The sequence below is a fragment of the Galeopterus variegatus genome, unplaced genomic scaffold, assembly GCF_000696425.1.
Source record: "Galeopterus variegatus unplaced genomic scaffold, G_variegatus-3.0.2 Scaffold3758, whole genome shotgun sequence".
Classification (NCBI taxonomy): domain Eukaryota; kingdom Metazoa; phylum Chordata; class Mammalia; order Dermoptera; family Cynocephalidae; genus Galeopterus; species Galeopterus variegatus.
In genome coordinates this window covers 136,012-155,115 of record NW_007729869.1, presented here as the reverse complement: position 1 = coordinate 155,115, position 19,104 = coordinate 136,012, and the positions used below count along the sequence as shown (strand labels likewise).

The 19,104-nt window shown below is 45.9% G+C and overlaps 1 protein-coding gene across 1 annotated transcript in view; it reads right to left on the bottom strand.

Moving 5' to 3' along the window:
• LCP2 (lymphocyte cytosolic protein 2 (SH2 domain containing leukocyte protein of 76kDa)) overlaps window positions 1–19,104 on the bottom strand; it is a 49,738-nt gene that overhangs the window by 18,620 nt on the left and 12,014 nt on the right. Inside the window, exons 4-10 of the mRNA XM_008585919.1 lie at window positions 9,264–9,329; window positions 8,778–8,809; window positions 8,108–8,145; window positions 4,853–5,048; window positions 2,497–2,594; window positions 903–969; window positions 716–799 (exon numbers count right to left, since the gene is read on the bottom strand). Of these exons, the coding sequence (XP_008584141.1) occupies window positions 716–799; window positions 903–969; window positions 2,497–2,594; window positions 4,853–5,048; window positions 8,108–8,145; window positions 8,778–8,809; window positions 9,264–9,329 (581 nt within the window). The remainder of the gene's footprint in view (window positions 1–715; window positions 800–902; window positions 970–2,496; window positions 2,595–4,852; window positions 5,049–8,107; window positions 8,146–8,777; window positions 8,810–9,263; window positions 9,330–19,104) is intronic.

The following is a 19,104-nucleotide window of genomic DNA, read 5'->3' as shown; positions in this document are numbered from 1 at the left end:
TATACCCAGTGTTTGGTAAACTGCATGCATACAACAAAAGACAGCCCTGACACTTAAATAAAACCTTAGAGTTCTATAAAGCATTTTCTCCTTACAGAACACCCACCTTTACCAACTAGAAGACTGAGCCCTGAAAGAGTATCAGCCCGTATACCCAGTGTTTGGTAAACTGCATGCATACAACAAAAGACAGCCCTGACACTTAAATAACACCTTAGAGTTCTATAAAGCATTTTCTCCTTACAGAACACCCACCTTTACCAACTAGAAGACTGAGCCCTGAAAGAGTATCAGCCATGTGGTCGGTTAGTTACTAAATAGCCACCAAGGAGCAGACAACAGCTCTCCAAGATCCCTCGTCTCTTAGCCCAGGTCCTCCCTCTGCACCTCAAAGCCTCCCATGGTTCTTGGCTGAAGGACAATGAGATGTGTGTACACAGAGCACATGCCTGAAGAAGCAGGCACAGCCCAGGAGCTCTGCAATCAGGCTGATCTGGTTTGGGTCTCTGCCCCCATCACTTGATAGCTGAGTGATCTTGGGGATTTACCTCTGTGCCTCACTTTCCTCATCTGTAAAATGAGGATGATTCTGCTAGACTCCACTTCATAGTATTGTGGCAATAGTTAAATGAGATGGTACACGTGAAAAGCATGCAGTAAGCACTCTATAAAGGTTGACCGTTATTACTATGCATCAAATATGAATCATACGAACCTAGTGCAAAGGGCTCTCTGTCAAACGGAGCTAATGAACGATCTAGGGGAGGTTTCGTGCTTCTGTCTATTGAAGGAGCAGGGACTGGAAGGGAAAAAGACTGATGTCAAGTAAAAGAAGAAAGCAGCTGCCTGGGGGTGGGAGGGGGGTGGGCTGGTGGGCCAGAGAGAATGGCTCTTGTACTTACGCTTTGCTGTTTTGTGATTTCTACTTCTGCTAGGCTCTTCATGGTTGGGCTGAGGAGGGGGTAGTGGCTGCATAAAAAAAGACTCAAATGTTAGGAAGCATTTCTAACATCAGCAAGACCTGGTTGCTTTGTCTCCCAAAATAAATAAGTCTGCATCTACTTACTTTTCTCCATCTTCACGTTCCACCCACCAACATCCTCTCCATTTGTCATCTGAACTACTGCAATAGCCTCCTGTCTACACTCTCTTGTGCAAGCTATTTGCATGACTGCCAAGTGAGCATGTCACTTCCTTGCTAAGCCCTCCAGCAGCTCCCACCACATTGGGAAAAAAATATAAACTCTCCATGGTCAGCAAGCCCTACCTGGCACTTGTCCACCCTGCCAACCCCTTCTCATACACCTCTCTCTGATGCTCTCTGGGCCCCCACTATAGGGTTGTCTCGTAGTTTCTCCAGAATCTCAAGCTCCAGCCCTTTTCGGCATCTCTGTACTTGTGTTTTCCTCTGCCCAGAATGTTCTTCTCCCAGCTTCCCACAACTGGCTCATTCTGACCCAGTTCCTTGTCACCTCCCACCCACTATCATGTTACCTGGTCTTCTGTCCCCCTAACCACAACTAACTCCTCAAATGACCTCATTTATACATCTGTGTACCTGTTTATTATCTGACTCTTCCTAACCCACATTGAAACTACAAGAAAGCAGGGACCTTATTCATCTTGCTCACACTCTGTCCCCAGCACCTAGACCACTGCTTGGCACACAGTAGCTGCTCAATCAATATCTGTCGATGGAATGAGTGAATTCTGCATCCCAATAGTGGAGGTGAAGGTTTTCAGATTTCAAAAGCAAAATGCATTTGTAGATAAATTCACTTCTGTGAGCCCCCTTTGCACTGGAACTGCACAAGCAGGAGGGAGGCATCTATTCTCAGACAGGAGGTCCTAATCAGTGTGATCCGGATTTTGAGTTTTTGGGAAAATATGTCATCACCTTCCTTCTAGTCCTAACACTTTGTCATTTGCCACAGCTGTTAAAGTGCTCAGGACACTTGTGAAAAGAACACATTCCCAGCGATCAACTCCTTAGTCTGGGCTTCTCAGAGTAGCTCTGGGAATTTATGAGATCCACTGAATGCTTGGAGAAAGAGGAAAGGTTTTCTGAAGGCATTCATCCTTGGAATTTCAGGCGTGGGCCAACAGGTGGCACAAGTCTTTTCGCAGGAGAGGTGAGGGCTTGGTACCCAGGCAGGCAATACCAGTAGGTGCCACCGACTGAATTCGGTTTTCTTAGAGTTTATTTTACAGTTTTCACTTATTTCAAATGGTGGAAAGCAACTGGAGGGGAATTTTTATCATATGAGTAGTTTATATTGTTTATGGCACACAGAAAATACCAATAAGCATTATGATGTAAATAAAAATCACCAAAAAAAGAAACACAGGGAGTACTCAGAGATGCGTTTTCCCAGCCTAGATATACTCTTTTCTTACAAAAATAGAATTAGGTAAAGATATTTGGAGTTTTCTCTCTGGCAGAGGAAATAACTGGAGAGGACACAAAGTGCCATATAAGAAAGCGAGGAGGCCTACCGAGGGGCTCCGGCCCACCGGCGGGGGAGGGAGGGCAGCCATCGGTCTCTGGGGGGGCACAGGAGGCTGCTGGGGGGCTTTTCCGGAGAGGGGCCGGTCTGTGGAAACACAAGAATAGTACAGTGAAAGGAGAAATGCGAGACTAAGGCGAGTGTTGGCCGAGCTCGGGGGTCTCCAGGAACAGACGCTGCACCCGACTCTGTGCAGCTCGGGTCCCACGGGCGTCTGACCCTCGTCCCCCACACTTGCACCTGTGCCACCTCGAGCCCCAGCATGGCAAGACCCAGCTGGGATCCCACAAGGGGTGGGGAATTCCTGGCCCCTCCCTGGCCCTCTTTCTCTCCTCACCCACCGGCCAGCTCTCATCTCTCCTCAAGGGCACAGGTATTTATCAGAGATTTTGCCAAACAAAAAAGGCCTCTTGCTAATCAGCTCAGCCATTACCAGGAGGGAGTATTTGCAGACTAAATTGTGAAGGAGTAAACATACAAATGCCTCCGCATGCACAGACACAAAAGCACGCATGTGCACACCTTCACACACGCACACACACGTGCACACTCACACACGTGCACACTCACACACGTGCACACACACAGCACGTCCAGCTGCCTGTGCAGGGTTTAGCCGGCTGTCAGCACTTTTGGGGAGCCTGTTCTGGTTCCCCTTCCTTCCCCTCACAGTCCTGCCCCTCCCACTTCCTCCTTTTGCCCATTTCTCCCATTAAAGGGAAGAGCTGGTCACCATCCCTTGTTACTAAATGACAGACTCCTAATCAGTACACGGACTCACCCTGAACAGAAACTCACATTATTCTGATTGCCACAGAGGCATCCCCAGGCCAGGTTGACAGGCTGGCAATTATTTCCTCCCCTTCAACAGGGAAAGGCCAGGAAGGGGCTGTGAGGCATGAGAGGCGAGTGAGCGCTTCCTTTCTTGTGGTGCCTCCCTTGCCTCCCCCTGGGCCTGGCCCTGGAGAGGCCTTGTTCTACCAGAGAATGGGCTCAGAGTGAGCACAAGCCTGGCTAATTTCACACCAGTCCACCCATGCTAGCCAGCTCCTCTATCACACCATGCTCCTTTGAACCTCAGGGCCTTTGCACAGCCATTTCTATTGCTTCAAGTGTTCTCCCTTACCACATTTATCCTCACTTGGCCGACTCTTACTCATCCTTTAATATTGCAGCTTAAATATCACATCATAAGGAAAGCAGGCCCAGAGTAGGCATCCACTCCAGCCTCATCTCCTGCACTTGTCTCCTTGACTATATATCATGGTGCAGTTAAATAACTCTGTGACTTGTCTGTTTGATGCTGCCTCACCCACTGGACAACGAGGCCCTTATAGTGAGGACTGTCTCATTCACACCATATCTTCATAACTGGCACATGCATGTGCTCAACAACTTAGGTCTCCATTTCTTCTCTGGACCTCCATTTCCCTAGAAATGAAACAAACCTGATAATGTTGCCCTTATCACACAGGGTGCTTAATAACACAAAATGAGATATTGAGACAGCGTTTGTGAAAGGACTTTAAAATTGCAAAGCGTTATACGCCCTACAGGATTAGAAGTATTAATTTTTTGTGGTGTTGATCATCAACTTCTGGCTTACTCCCTGACATTATATTATGCAAGTGTGCATGTGTTTGTCTTCTGTCACCACCACTACTACAATGTAAGCCCCCCAAGGCAAGGGCTGTGTCTTCTTCCCTGATGATTTCCCAGTACTTAGAATAGTAGCTGGCTCACAGTAGATCAATAATTTTTGTTCACTAAATGAATGAATGAATGAATGAATGAATGAATGAATGAGAGAGAAATGGGCTAACAACAGGTAGATTATTAAAATCTTTAATACTGTCTAAATTTTTTAAAGTTAGAGTCAAACTCTACTCGATATCTTTATCTTTATTCTGACAGTCTGCAGGTGGTAGTGCCCCATAACTATGATTTGGTCAAAAGACAGGGAGGAAAAGAAAGGTGCTCTTGAGTGCCTGAATAACCCACAGAATGAGTTATAACTACCAAATATCCTTAGGGGCAGTTCATTGCTGATGTCAGGATAATGGTATCCACATTACCACAGGCACTGATTTGTTTGCAGGATCAGTAATCCTCACAGGTAACTTATGTGCTCTTTACTGCTATTAAACTATTTTGCAGATAAGGAAATTGAGGCCCAGAGAGGTGGAGTCACTTGTCCAAAGCCACACAGCCATTAAGAAGGTGAGCTGGTATCAGCACCCAAAGCTTTCTGCTCCAATGGGCAAGCTGGGGCACCAGCCTCCCATGCAGCAGTGGGGAGCGTGGCTCTGGGCTGCCAGGCCAGCAATCAGGAAGCAGGTCCTTACCGATGTACATGGAGTTGGTGTTGGGGAAAGGCTTGGCAGGCAGGATGGAGTTCTGCAGAGCTTCCTCGTCGTTGGAGGGTGGCGGCTCATAATCAGCATCGTCTTCCACAGGCGCCTCTTCCTCCTCATTGGGGGACTCATAGTCACCATCATCCTCCCCATCCTGATCGTCATTGGGACTTTCATAGTCATCTTCCTGCCAGCACAGTGACAGGGACAGCACAATTTGCAGAGGCTCTGTGGCACTTGAAGTGCCTGTGTCTACTCTCTCTCTGCTGAGCCTCACAAGGGCACACCCTGGGGGCTGGCAGCCCAAGGATGGCTACTCTTATTTTACAGATGGGGAAACTGAGGTTGGGGAGCACAATATCGCAAGTCGTGCACTTAGGACCCCAGTCAAGATCTTCCGGCCATTAGGTTAGTCCATTTTCCTTTACAACTTTTTGCACAGCAGAGAAAAACAGAAGAAATGAGGATGCTAGAATAGGGGGTGGGGGTATGGGCTCTGTCTTGAGTAAACACCATCTTTACTCCAGGCATCAGCAAGAGAAAGACTAAATGCCTGGAGCATTTGTGATGGCACCAGTTGATTGTCATTTCTGTTCTTAGTGTGCCTGTGCTCAAAAAACTTCTTCTCCTTGTAACCCAGGGCAGCGTTGAAGGGCAAGCTAATGAGGGAAACCAGACAAACAAAGCCTGTTAACTGGAAGGCAGATTAAGTTGTGTGGGAGAGGGGATGGCCAGGGGATGTGCCATTCTTTCTGCTGAGAATCGAGTGAATGGAAACAACAGTTTGTTGTTCATGAAATCTGACACTGCGTTTGAAGCTGCTCTCTTGGAAAAGACTCTATAAATTTTAGATTTCTTATTGTATTTTATTTTTGCTTCTTCATGGGTCCCATGGAAAGTAAGCCCTAGGTGTTAGGTGGTTGTCTTTGAAGCAGTTCCTGAGTGTGGACAATCATCGTAATGATTTCTCAAGCAGAGGTGGCACCAGCAGCCACCAAGTGGCGAGTGGCTCATCACTGCCATGCTACAGTCAAATGGGAAAAGAAATGAGCACAGAGCTCTAAAGTCAAGGGCAGCATAGAAAGGAGTAATGGATGGTGACAACTTTTCAAGGAAAGCTATGTACAAATAGTCTGGAAATCCTGACAGCTTTGATAGGTGGCTTGAGGAGGACTGTCTCTTAGTTGTTCAGTTGAAAGATTCTTGTGCTTGTTTTTGTCTTGAGAAATATTAAAACAACTATAGGAAGGCAAAGTAGGGTTGGGGACCTTCCTGACTCCAGAAAAGACTTTGTCCTGCCCTGTCAGTGTTCCTATAACTTAGGAGCAGGTGGACACTGAACCCCTGAGGAACAGGACAGGAACAACGGTCTCAGCACGGAGGTCCGCACACAGGTGCCCCCTCCAGCCCCTGCAGACACCATCCTAAAATGACAGTGTTCCTCATGCTTGGGCCTGTCCATTCCAGATGCATACATACACCAGCCTTTATTCCGGAAGCCTTTCTCTAGCAATAGACTTTTCCTCTCTGCTTCTAGAACAATTATTTCCTTCAAATCATTTGGCCCCTAAATTTATATTCATGATCTTGTCACAAACCATATTCTGTCTTATGTGTGTTAAATTTAAATGGAGACCAGTCCTGAAGAATCCCTGAGCAGATAAAACCAGTTAGGCCTTACAAGTGAGCTCAACTTTGTTTGATTTGAGAACATAAACAAAACTTAACCTGAGCTATTTCTTGCCTATATTAAAGAAAAAACAGAACCTAAGCTCAACCAATTAGAAGCAGCCAACAAACTTATAACTAGGGACTTCCCAATGGAATAGACCAAATAAGGCAACTGTATGACTGTAACTAAGCAAATAGTTTCTTTGCTTTACTTCTGTGTCTGTCCTATAAAAGCCTCCCCATTGCATTCCTGAACCGAACCACCTCTTGTTTGAAGCTGCTGATTCAAACATGAATTGTTGTTTGCCCAAATAAACTCTCTAAAATTTTGTTGTGCCTCAGTTTACCTTTTTGACACATGTCATGCTTACTGTAAAATGTTCATGATTGAGTTATCTTCACCCACTTTCCCTGGGGTCCCCTGTGCAGAGCTGGGCACATAACACAACTATCAAGTTTTATAGACACCAGTGAGTAGAAGGCCTGGGTTTATAGAGAGGATTGAAGACTAGCTGCAGGCTGAGCACAGAAGGGGCCATATGTTAAGCAGTGACAGATTCAGCTTTTGTGCAAATATGTAAACATTTTGGGGGAAAACACTGGTCTATTTTCCCTTTTGTACAAAATAAATGTTATATTCCTTTGTTTTCAGAAAACACAAACGTAACTAAAAAACCTTTTTCACATTAAATGCTTTCTTTTACCAGAATTCCAGTAGGATGAGGGACCTTTTGTGTATGCTTTCTAAAGGCACTAGAGGCAGCTGCTTACCAGAAAGACCACCTGACCAAGGGTTGGGTGGTCTGGTCCAGGTCTGCCTCTAGCTAGCCATGCGGCTCTACATAAGTCACATTCTCCAATGGCCCCAGTTGCTTCTTCTATAAAATGAATAGATTGGGCTACAATCCAGAATAGAGTTCTTAGCCTGAGTCTAGCTTCAGGGGTGGGGACTGTATATGTAGTTTTCTGGGGTGGGGGTGTGCAGAGCCCACTAGACTCTCAAAGGGGATCACTGTGACCCCTCAATTGTAAAAACCAACTGCATTGGACTATCCCTGAGGTCTTTTCAGGGCTAAGTCAATTCTGAAATCTGTTTTTGTCTGTGCTACCGATCGGGACTCAAGTCCATGAGAAAAGCTATTTCAGTTTAGATTTCTAGGAGAGTCCATTTTTGGACACGACAGAACGGGGGTGGGGAAAGTCCCTCCCACGAGGGTGGTAAAGGTAGGTAATTGTGTGGTCAGCGGACTACAGCCCAAGAGCCAAGTCCAGCCCCCACCCCTGTTTTTGTAAATGAAGGTGTATTGGCTCCAGACATGCCTGTTCCTTTGCTCATTGTCTATGGTTACTTGTGTGCTATAATGTCAGAGTAGAGTAGCTGAGACACACTGTATGGCTTCCAAAGCCTAAAATATTTACTTTCTGGCCCTCTGTGGAACACATTTTCTGAGCCCTGGGTGGGGGCACTGGCACCTTACTAGAGGCCCTGCCACGCTTGGCGTTATGTTAGGTCCTTATTACAAAGCCACCCTGGACACTGCTGTACAGGTGGAAGAGAGCCCACACCATACTCACAAAGGATGACCAGCCCCCATTGTCTTCTTCATGGCTTTCTGTGGGAGGAGATAACACCATCATCAGTACCAAAAGCCCTGCCACGTGGAGGGAAGTCAACGCAGCCCCCCATCTGATACCCTCCCACACCGCACCCCATCCCAGGCCCTCTCCTGCCTTCCACATTACCTGGCAACTTACCGTCAGCTCTAGAGTTTCTACCTAAGGATCTCATCCCATCAGGGGGTGGCAGTGGTTCTCAACCTTTCACTTAGGAGTGCTTTAAATATGCATATGCCTGGGGCCCTATCCCTAGAGCTTCTGATTCAGCAGGACTAGGTGGGGCCTAGGAATCTGCATTTTAATACTGTGTACAATTTAACAATTGAAAAACTGCTTGAAAGACTCAGGTGCTTGGTCAAAGGCTAGGTCCATCTATGCTGCCCCACAGAGCTCCCAGAGACCCTCAGTGTGTCTCTGCAGAGGTCGCAGCTGAGCAAAGGCCAGAAGTCACGGGCCCTTCAGAGTGACACATTTTCTTCTCTCAGTCAGGCTCAAACACTTTTCTGGGTAAAAACTGGCAATGAGTAAGGTCACCTGCATGACACTGCAGGAGCCCCAGGAACCAAAAGACAGAAGGACATACCCATTGCCTCCTAAAGCAATCACCTCCCAGCCCTGACACCTTTACCTGTCTCTTCTGGAAACCGCTGCACCTGGGGTCTGCAAAGGCAAAGAGCATTGCATTAAAAGCCCTATTGATTTAAGGGATCTCCCTCTGTCCTCCATGCAGCCCTGCAAGAAGAGCCCCGACTGGAGGGTGCATCTCACTGCCCAGAAAGGACTTGCGTCCTTGTTGCTCAGCAACCAGGGCTAGACTGCCCCAAAAGTTCTGGAAACCACCAAAGCCACACTGGTGGCAAGACTGAGAGCTCGTGACTGCCTGATGCTCTGGGGGAAGTTCCCCTGACGTCCCAGACTCTGGGGCAGGATGCAGAGCAGGGAGAGGGAACCCCCACCCCTCCTTGGGCACCATTTTCAAAACCCCTGGGACTGAGGGGATCACCACAGGTCAAAAAGTGGTACAAAAACAATTCTGTGCCTCCTTTTTAGGGTTCCACATGGGTTTGAAAATTCTTAAGTTTCCTTACACCAAGCCCTGAGCTGCCCCACTCACTTGCGTGTGAAAATGCTCCTCCTTTCTTCATTCCTGTTGATTTCTTGACTTAACTTACTGAGAATCCTACAAGACAAAGACATAAATGAAAAGATGAAACCACCTCCTGGCCTCAATCTTCCTGCTGACCCTGAAGTACCCTGATCTCTATAACCTTAGGCACCTGGGCCAGCGTTGGTCAGTCTCCTCTTTGTGGCCTTTAGCCAGGCTCCCTCCTTCACCTCTGTGGGGACCCTCTGCTCCTCACTTCCTCCCAGAATGTGTCACCTCATGCCCGTGCCAGACCTTGCTCTTGCTGATCCCTCACTCCTGCCCAGGAAGCCCTCTCTTCGCTTTTCAGATCTGTGTCTGGCTGAGCCTTCAAGGTCAGGCTCAGAATCCCTCCTTAAAGACATCTCAGCTCACACCTGGCTTCTCTCTCCTCCAAAATTCTGTATCCTTAGGATCTGGATACTATGGCTGTGTGTTTAATTATATCATTACTCCTGTGGCTGAAATCCCCTGAATCTTGGCTTAGCATCCTATGGTTTCTTGCTCCCAGGAATCTTCAAACCATCTTCCAGACTTAGAAGAATCAGCCACTTGTTGCATATTTCTTATCACAACCTCTATGGGCTGTTGTTTGGCCTGCCATCACCTTCCATTCTCCAGACTCTAATTTGGTGACAGGGATTCTTACAGAAACTTGGAGAAGTATTTCCAGTAAAGGCACAGCACACAGAGTGAAGGACTCCCTGAATCACCCATCCCCTGAGGCCAGCCTTGGCAAGACACTTGGAGACACCCTTAATCATCAGTTACTTCCGTATCTGAAATAGCAAACTCCCAAACCCCAGGACACAGAGGGCCTTTGCCATCAGGGCTGCATTTCAAGCGTGCCTTAGCTTTCTTAGCAAGATGCATTCATCTCAGTCTCTTGAACCTCCAGGACATGAGACTCCAGCATCCCTTAGCACCCACTGATGAGTACCAGGGGACTTTATTAGTAAATCAGTTCAGTGTGTCCTAGAGATTTGAGGCAACTGGAAGGAACCTCAGAGATTTTCTCATCAAACTTCATTTTACAGAGGAGGCAACAAAGGCCCAGACAAAAGAAGTGAGTACCCAAAGCCACATAGAAGGTTAGTGATGAAAGCCACCCCTCTCTCCAACAAGCCAGGCTCCCTCAAGCCAGGCTCCCTCATTTCCAAGCCAATGCCCTTTCAAAGCACCACATCCTTGTGTTACTTCTCTTTATGTTGTGAACTTCCTGGGAGTGACACTGTTGAGTCCCTGGCCCATCTGTAAGAATGACCCGCAATCTACATTCCTTCTGATTAATGATGATCTCAAGGTAAGAAATTTGGTTTAAAACAAACCTTCTCATTAGCAAAGGCACTCCTGAGCATCAGCCACTTTCCACTTCCTTCTCGCCCCTCCAGAACCCTGACTTCCCCACTTCTCCATGCTCCCAGGGAGCTGCTGCTTGGGGCCCTCATTAGAATGACAGGATAAATGCATGTTGATAACCATGCTGGGGACCTAAGGGGACAGAGGAGAGGGGGCAATGTTTAATCCTCTGTAATACGTCATTGTTGGACTTTCAGACTTCAGTGACCACCCAGAGGGGGAGATGCTTTAAAGCAAGGGTGGGGCTTCCTAGTCGCCTCCTGACAGGAGTGCTCGTGACTCGGTTGTTCTTGGCTCCCTTAAGTGGTTTTTTGGAGAAGATGATGGGCATTTGAGATGCAAGGTCTCCTACAAAACAGCCGGGGAACCCTGCTAGTGTCCTGCATCCTGGCCTTGTCAGCGGTGCTGCCCGCAGCAGCCACTACTACTCAGTCACCCGTTTATTCAACAATATGCATTAAGGGCCTCCTAAGTGCCGGGAGCTCTGCTGGGTGCTCAAGGTGCATCAGTAAACAAAGCAGACAAAGGGCTCTGCTCTCCCGGAGCTTACATGCAGGTGGAGAGAAACAGACGATAAATAATGAATATTTTAGGAGGTGAAATTCGAAGCATGTATCGTGTATATACATGTGCAGTGGTGGCGGGGGCTGGGGAAGGGGGCATGGAGTGCTGGCATGGATGCAGCTGCAATTTAAAATGATCAGTCCTCAAAGAGGAGGTGACATTTCAGCAATGACTTGAGGGAGGTGGGGCTCAGCCTCACCTCAAGGCCTCCGTCCCACAGAGCCTGGTAGGGCTCTGACTGGCTCACAGTCTTGAAAAGACCTCCCACCCTCTGCGGTGTAACTTCTCACCAGTATCTCTAACAGCCAGGCTGGAGGCTGCTGAGGCTCTAACTGGCTAAGGAAGGAAATGCCAAACCACAGGCCCCAACACAGGAGCAGCAAAGAGCAGAGAGAGAGCAGCGTGGGGCCCAGCAGTGAAGCTTGCAGCAAAACTTGGGCTCCCAGGGTCTTCCTGCTTTTATGGGCTTTAGAGAACACCTTCCAAGTCAGCAGGACCACTGCTGGGGGGCTGGTGGACAGGTGGACAGGGTGGCAGTGCTGGTGGCCAAGGCAGGAAGGTGATTAATACTACTGTGTGCAAACCTTCAAAGTTGCACCCCACCCCTGGAGGACCAAGTGACAGTGAGTGACTAGAGGTGACTCATTCTCCCTCCTCCCCACAAACCCTAGGTCTCACTCAGGACTAGGAAAAGAGGCAGAGGGGGCTGGGCAGCCGTAGACAGTAGTTCTCTCTGCTTCCCCTTGCTTGAGGGATGAGCTGGCTCTGGAAATGGGACTGAACCTCCCACAGGAAGTCAGGCCATTGCAGAAAGGTGGCATCCTATGAGGACCTGGGTCCAAGCCCAATTGCATCCCCAACTTGCTGCATGATGAGGGTCAGTCTTCATTTGCTTAGTCTAGGGTCTCTCCTGGTGATGTACCAGGTACAGAACCTGCAGGCACAGTCTGACTCCAATGTCCTGCTCCAAAGGCAGTACCCATTCCAAGGGTGTGACCTCAGACCAGGCATTTGTCCTCTGGAGGCCCCAGATTCCATATCAGCACAATAAGGGGGTTAGACCTGATTAGGAAAGGCCTGATGGTCCGGATCATCAGGATTACCTGGGTGCACCTGTTACAGACATGGATTGCCAGGCCCACCCTAGACTTATCAGACTCTCCAGGGAAAGGCCTGGGATCAGTAGCATCCGCCAGCCCCCAGGGGATTCCTATGAACAGAAAAGCTTATGAAATAAATCCTGCTATGCTTCACACTGGTGGAATTATTTTTACAAAACGGAGGAGGAGAAGGAGACAAAGGAAGAGAAGCAGGAGAGGGAGAGAGAGGAGAAGGAACTTTGTAATTAGGAAGAGAGTGAGGAAGGGGAGTGAGGGAGAATAAGGGGTCTCAGTCTGTCTTTGGTGTATCCCCTCATTCTCCCTTTCAGTGGTGCCTTGTGCTTTGCCAACTGTGAATGAAGGCCCACTAGTGGGTCTTGAAGTCAACTTTCCCGATCATGCAAGAAGTAAGAAAGAAATAAATTAAAAGAAAGGCAGGCAAAAAACAAGGAAGGAAGGAAGGAAAATTTCAGACCACAAAGCACAAGAGTAGGTATTGACTCATGAAAATTCTATTTTTGAGGCCTATGTTGTCTATTTTGTGGTCTATATTGTAGTTGTGTACTGGGTGAGAATGTAAAGTATACTTCTTACCACCGCTCGCAAGGTAAGAGCTTTGAACTGAATTTCCTCCTTCCCCTCATACAGAGCCCCGCCACAGTGGGAGGCTTGCTCCCTCAGCTCAGAGTCCAGACTGCCAGCTGTTCCCTCCCAAGACGACAGGGTCCCCAGGCCCTGGGCAGGGCAGCAGTCTGCCTCCCTCCAGTGCTCCCACTTCCTCTGGCCTCCGAGGTCAGCTCTCCACCCCTCCTCCCTGCCACAGCCTCACTCTCCGTCCTGCTGTCACTGCACGCATCCTTCTGTAAAGGGACAAAGCGTTCCACCTTTCAAGATCAGCCTGCTTGAACCAAGCCAAACCTTCCAAATTTTGTCCTTGTCGTGCAAGAAGCCAGGAAGCAGCCAAGATGTTGTCCTTAAGACTAAGGAAGTGGCCTTTCAGCAGCATCTCAGGCCTCGCTAGAGAACCACGTGTGGTGAGAAAGAATCATTTGAGGGCCCAGTATGGTTCCCACCTCTCACCCAGTCCCCCACCCGTACAATTTTATATGTAGTGTGTTACTTGTGCCTGTGATCATTTGTGTGGTAGACAAGCATACTCATTCCCATTTTTACCAGTAAGGAAGGTGAGGGACTGAGGGACGTATTCATTGAAGGCCACATGGCCAGTGTTGATGTGGAGCTGAGCCCTGAAGTAAAGTTTCTGGATGTGCACTGGAGGGGAAGGGGTGACAGTGAAGAGGAGTCACCTTTCATGGACTAGCGAACGCTGAGGAGGGCCAGGTACCCGGGCAGGGATTAGCCAATGAACAGGAAAGGGAAGGAGCATGTTGCAGACAGGCCTCGTCACTGTTTCAGGTCTGCAGAGGGCTGGTCACATTCTTTAACAGGTACAAGAACATTCTTTTTAATTCTGGGTCCCTCCCTTCCCCTCCTTCCTCCTTCCCGGTCTCAGGTACAGAAGTAGGTTCTAAGCAGATGGACAGGAGGCCATCTCTGCCACTGGGAGAATTATAGCTTTATCAGGAATACAGCCAATTAAACAAATATTTCTGCATTACTTCTCTGATTGGATCTTAGATTTCCCAGCCTAATTCTACTATTGATAATGGGAACTGTGAGAATCAATGTAAGGAGAATCGTCTAACTCCTATCTGTGGCCTACACCATCCACCCCATCACTCCCTTCTTTTTGTTTTTTTAAGTTACACTGTGGATTTAAATATAAAACTTATGTATAACATCTCCTTCTTGAATAAACTCCAAATAGGCATCAGTAGATTTCTACATAAATTCTATCGATTTCACAAGGCCACTGTCAGCTGTACCATCAGGTTTAATTTAGGCTCCATAGAGGGAGCCTTCAGTGTTTTCTTTAAAAATCCTCCTCCATTACAATACTGGGGGTGTCTTGAGATTAACTATGTCCTGAGAGAGTGACTATTTTTGCAGACAGAAAGAGCCCTTGTCATCAGAATCTGCCTTCTTACACAATCTATTTAATACTGATTTATTAAGCATGGGGGAAGGAAATAGAGATATTCAGAAGAGTGTAATCCTGTTTTGGTCTGCTGTACATAAGTACGGTTTCTTTTCCATAGCTTTTTAGATTATGATCAAGACAAACCAAACTATATACAAAGGAATGGAATGAATAAGTATTGAATATCCATACATGTCAAAGATGGCACCAGGCAGTTTATGTGGGCTGCTCCTTAAATACTCCCCACTCTCTGAAAGTTAGCTTTTTCCTCTTCTGTAGATGAGGAAACTGAGGCTTAGACTGTGGACATAACTTCCCCAAGGTCCCACAGCTGGTGGGAGGTGGAGTCAGTTTCCCAACCTCCATCTCACCCACTCCAAAGCCCCAGGCTTTTTCTATTCTTTAATCCTCCCTCTCTAGCAGGATAGAATAATTAATAAAATGTTGAAATTGTGCTAATCAGGATCTTACATAAAATGAGAATGGTTAACACTTAGTCCATGCATATTGTTATTCCTCTAATTTTCCCATCGACCCTTTGAGGTAGATTCTATTATCCCCATTTTACAGATGGCGAGGCTGAGGCTCAGCAAGCTGAGATAACTATCCACAGTCTCACAGCTCATGAAGAGGAGAGTCAGGTTTCAAGTAGTATGACGTCTCCTGTCTGCTGTTCATATTTAAAATAATAGTATTTAAAACTCGTGAACACCTATAGTCCAAGTAACTCATTCCTTCCTTTTATAGTCTAGAGAACTGAGGGTGCTCTAGAGACGTGTCCCAGGTCACATCACCCATTAGAAGTAGAGCTGGAATTGGCATTTGTTACACATTTCTACCAAGAGGACAGTAATTCTCTGAGTCACTTAATCAGGGCAGCCTGGGCCTTCCCTTGATGTCTTTCTTCCCCATCAGTCCCCATGTTAACCCTTCGTGTTCCATAGGCAGGCCTCATAGTTTATCTGGGGTATACATTTAAACATATTGGAGGGGATTGTACCACAGGCCAAGTTTTTGTTTCAGTTTTCAAGTAGTTAAAGAAATATACCACCCCACCCCACTTGCAATGTGAGTGTATACAATTCTCCCTTCTACGTTAATTAGCAGCCACTTCTCACCCCCACCTCCTTCTCCAGGCACTCAAACGCAGCTCGAAGACATAAGTTGAGCTTAGCCTTAAGAAGAAAAGGATCTCCCAAGCTGAAGGTGCCTTCTTTATCTCTGTCCTTCTATTGTTCTGATTAAATCCTTTCCATCCCCCATCCTCATACCCGCAGCTCTAGGGGAGGCTCCTATCTCATTAGTGGGACCATGTCCACCATCTCCTAACTTTTTCCCATGCCCTAGCTGAGCCCTCCTGTAAAGCATCTTTTACACTGCCCTGGACAGATCCAATACACAAATTTACCTTGATATTCTTCCTGGTGCACTCACTTCCCTAATACTCACAGAATCCTTAGAGTGGCTCATGAGACCTTTATAAAGTGTGACAATTACACCCCCATCAGTAATTCTAGCCTCTTTGCTTTTTACTTTCCCAACTATATGCCCCAGACATCTGATCCACTGGTAGTTCCACTGAACACATGTCCACTGTGCCTTTGTAAAATGCTCCCCATTCCTAGAACATCCTGCAATCCGTTCTTCGTCTGACCACTCTTGGCATATTTTAGAATTCAGGTTAGGGTCCCTTCCTCCCAGAAGTCTTCTCAGAATGCCATGGGGAAAATTACTCCTGCCTTCTTGCTCCCATTAAACTTGTACATGCATGTGCTATAGCACTGTTATAATAGCATAATTGCTTTGTTTGTAGATCTGATCCTCCAATTAGAGTGTGAGTATCATGAATAGGGATTCTGTTTCTTATCTTTGTAGCCTGAGTAATTAACAAAAGCCTGACACATTGTAGGTATCTGATAGCAGTTCACTAAATTAATGAAGTATTAATCTTGTATAGGGACCAGGGCAAACTCAAATGCCCTCAGAGCCAAGTATATAGAGAGAGCCACAGAAGTAACATTTCTGGCACTCTTCATTTCTTTGTGTAGATCCAGATCAATATCTGGTATCATTTCCCTTCTGCTTGAAGGACTTTCTTTAACATTTATTATAGTGCAGGTCAACTGGTGATGAATTCTTTCAGATTTTATATGTCTAAAAAGGTCTTTATTTCACCTTCATTTCTGAAAGACATTTTTGCTGGGTATTAAACTCTAGATTGACAATATTTTTCTTTTGGTACTTTAAAACATTGTTCCATTATCTTCTCAGTTGTATTATTTCTGACTAGAAATATGCTGTCATCCTTCTGTTTATTCCTCTGTATGTAATATGCCTGTTTTCTCTGACTGCTTTTAAGATTTTCTGTTCATTGTTGGTTTTGAGCAATTTGATCATGATATACTTTGGAGTATTTCTCATACTGTTTCTTGGGCTTGGGATTTGTTGGTCCTCTTGGACCTGTGGGTTTATAATTTTTTCATCCAATTTAGACATTTTTTCACTCATTATTTCTTCAAATATTTTATTTCTGTCTCTCCTTCCTCTCCTCATATGCATACTTTTTCCTCTCTTTTGGGGACTTTAGACATATATTTGGCTACTTAAAATTGTCCCAGAGTTCCCTGATGCTCTTTTCATTATTTCATCTTAATTATTTTTTCTTCTGTGTTTCATTTTTGATACTTTTTATTACTGTGTCCTCATGTTTACTAACGTTTTATTCTGCAATGTCTAATCTGCTGTTAATCCCAAGCAGTGTATTTCTCATCTCATATATTATAATTTTCATCTCTAGAAGTTCTATTTGGGTCTTTTTGTATTTCCTATGCCTCACCTTAACTTTTCAAACATATAGACACAGTTATATCATTCTTGTCTGCTAATTCTAATATCTATATCAGTTATGGGTCAGTTTTGATATGTTGTTTTTCCTCTTCATGATGGGTCATATCTTCCTGCCTATTTGCATGCCTTTTAGTCTCTGATTAAATGGCTAATGTTGTGAATTTTATTTTGTTAAGTAATAAATATTTTTGCATTCCTATAAATGTTTTTAAGTTTTGTCTTGGGATGCAGTTAAGTTACTTGAAAACAGCTTGATTCTTTTGAGTCTTGCTTTTAGGATTTGCTAAGCAGGACTGAACAGTTTTTAGATTAGGGCTAATTATTCCCTGCTACTGAGGCAAGATCCTTCTATTCACTCTACCCAATGACTGGAGATTTTCCAGCCTGGCTGGTAAAAACAGGCACCATTTACAGCCCTCTGAGTGGCTACTGTTACCTCTAATCCTGTTGTGTAGTTGTTTTTCCAGCTATAGGTAGTCTCCTCACATGTATGTACTCATTAACACTCTGCTGAAGAAGAAGGCTCTGAAGTTCTCTATGTAGCTCTCTCCTCTCTGGTACCTGTTCAATGAACTCTAGATTCCTGGACTCTTAGCTCTGTCTCCTCAATTCAAGGTGTCCACCAGACTCCACCTATGCTTTCTGCTTCTTGCATCATGGTCTGGAGACTCTCTCAAAGCAGTGAGAAATCATGGGGCTTACAACATTTATTTTCTACCCTTCATTGTCTGATGTCCAATGTCTTGAAAACTGCTACTCCATATTTTGTTTGGTTATTTGGTTATTTTCAGTGGCAAAGTAAATCTGATCCCTATTACTTCATCTTCGATGAAAGCCAACATCTCCATGCATAGGATATTAATGATTGATGCACCTTAGGATAATCTCCTAGGGAGTGGTTGGAACCATGATGAACTGGAGAGCAGAATCCCATCTAAACAGGACAGTAGCTGTCAGATACAGCTGACCATTGCCACAATAGGATATGGACCCTGGATTACCACATCTTTTATTTATTTCTAAAGAAGCTGAATTTTATGAAACTTTTCTTGATTTTAAAGCACAGCATGGACCAAATTTAACATGTCTTCAGGCTGGGTCTGGCCCACCAGCCACCGGTTCTGAACATTGTGTGTTAAGGTCAATTCTTTACATAGAACGATGGTTTGTCCCTAGAGCATTACAAGTATGCAATCATGGAAATATCTTATGTCTGCACTCTCCAATACAGTAGTCACCAGCTATTTGTAGATATTAAAATTAGGCTAGTGCTTCTGATGAACTGCATTTAAAATTTAATTTAAATTTAAATAGTCACATGTGGTTAGAGGAAATCCTTAGAAAGATCAAGAAATCTTCATCAACATTGGTCCCTGGAAATAGGCAGCACCAAAGGCAAATCCTTATTTCTCTGTTTTCCTTTACCCTTCCAGACAAGGAAAACCTGAGAGTCATGCTAAAAATATTTTCTTTAATTGAGCTACTCTGGCATTTCTTCCTCCTCATGAGACCGCCCAACCTCCTAATCCTTCCACTGACTTCCTTTTTATCATTATGAGCTCCGAGGCCCTTAGAGCAAGAAAAGGGAGCTCAGAGAATGTCCAGAGTAGAGGTCTTAAATTTGTAACACCTAGTCCATAGGTATGTTTACTTTGGCTTTCACAATATTTAAAAATATTTGATTCGACATTTAAAAATTGATATATATGGGCCGGCCCGGTGGCACACTGGATAGTGCGCCGCTTGGGAAGCGCGGCGGCGCTCCTGCCCGAGGGTTCGGATCCCACATACAGACCGGTTCCTGCTCACTGGCTGAGCGAGGCGCGGGAGCAACGCCGAGGGTTGCGATCCCGTTGCCGGTCCCGGTCCGGTACGGGGGCAACACTGAGGGTTGCGATCC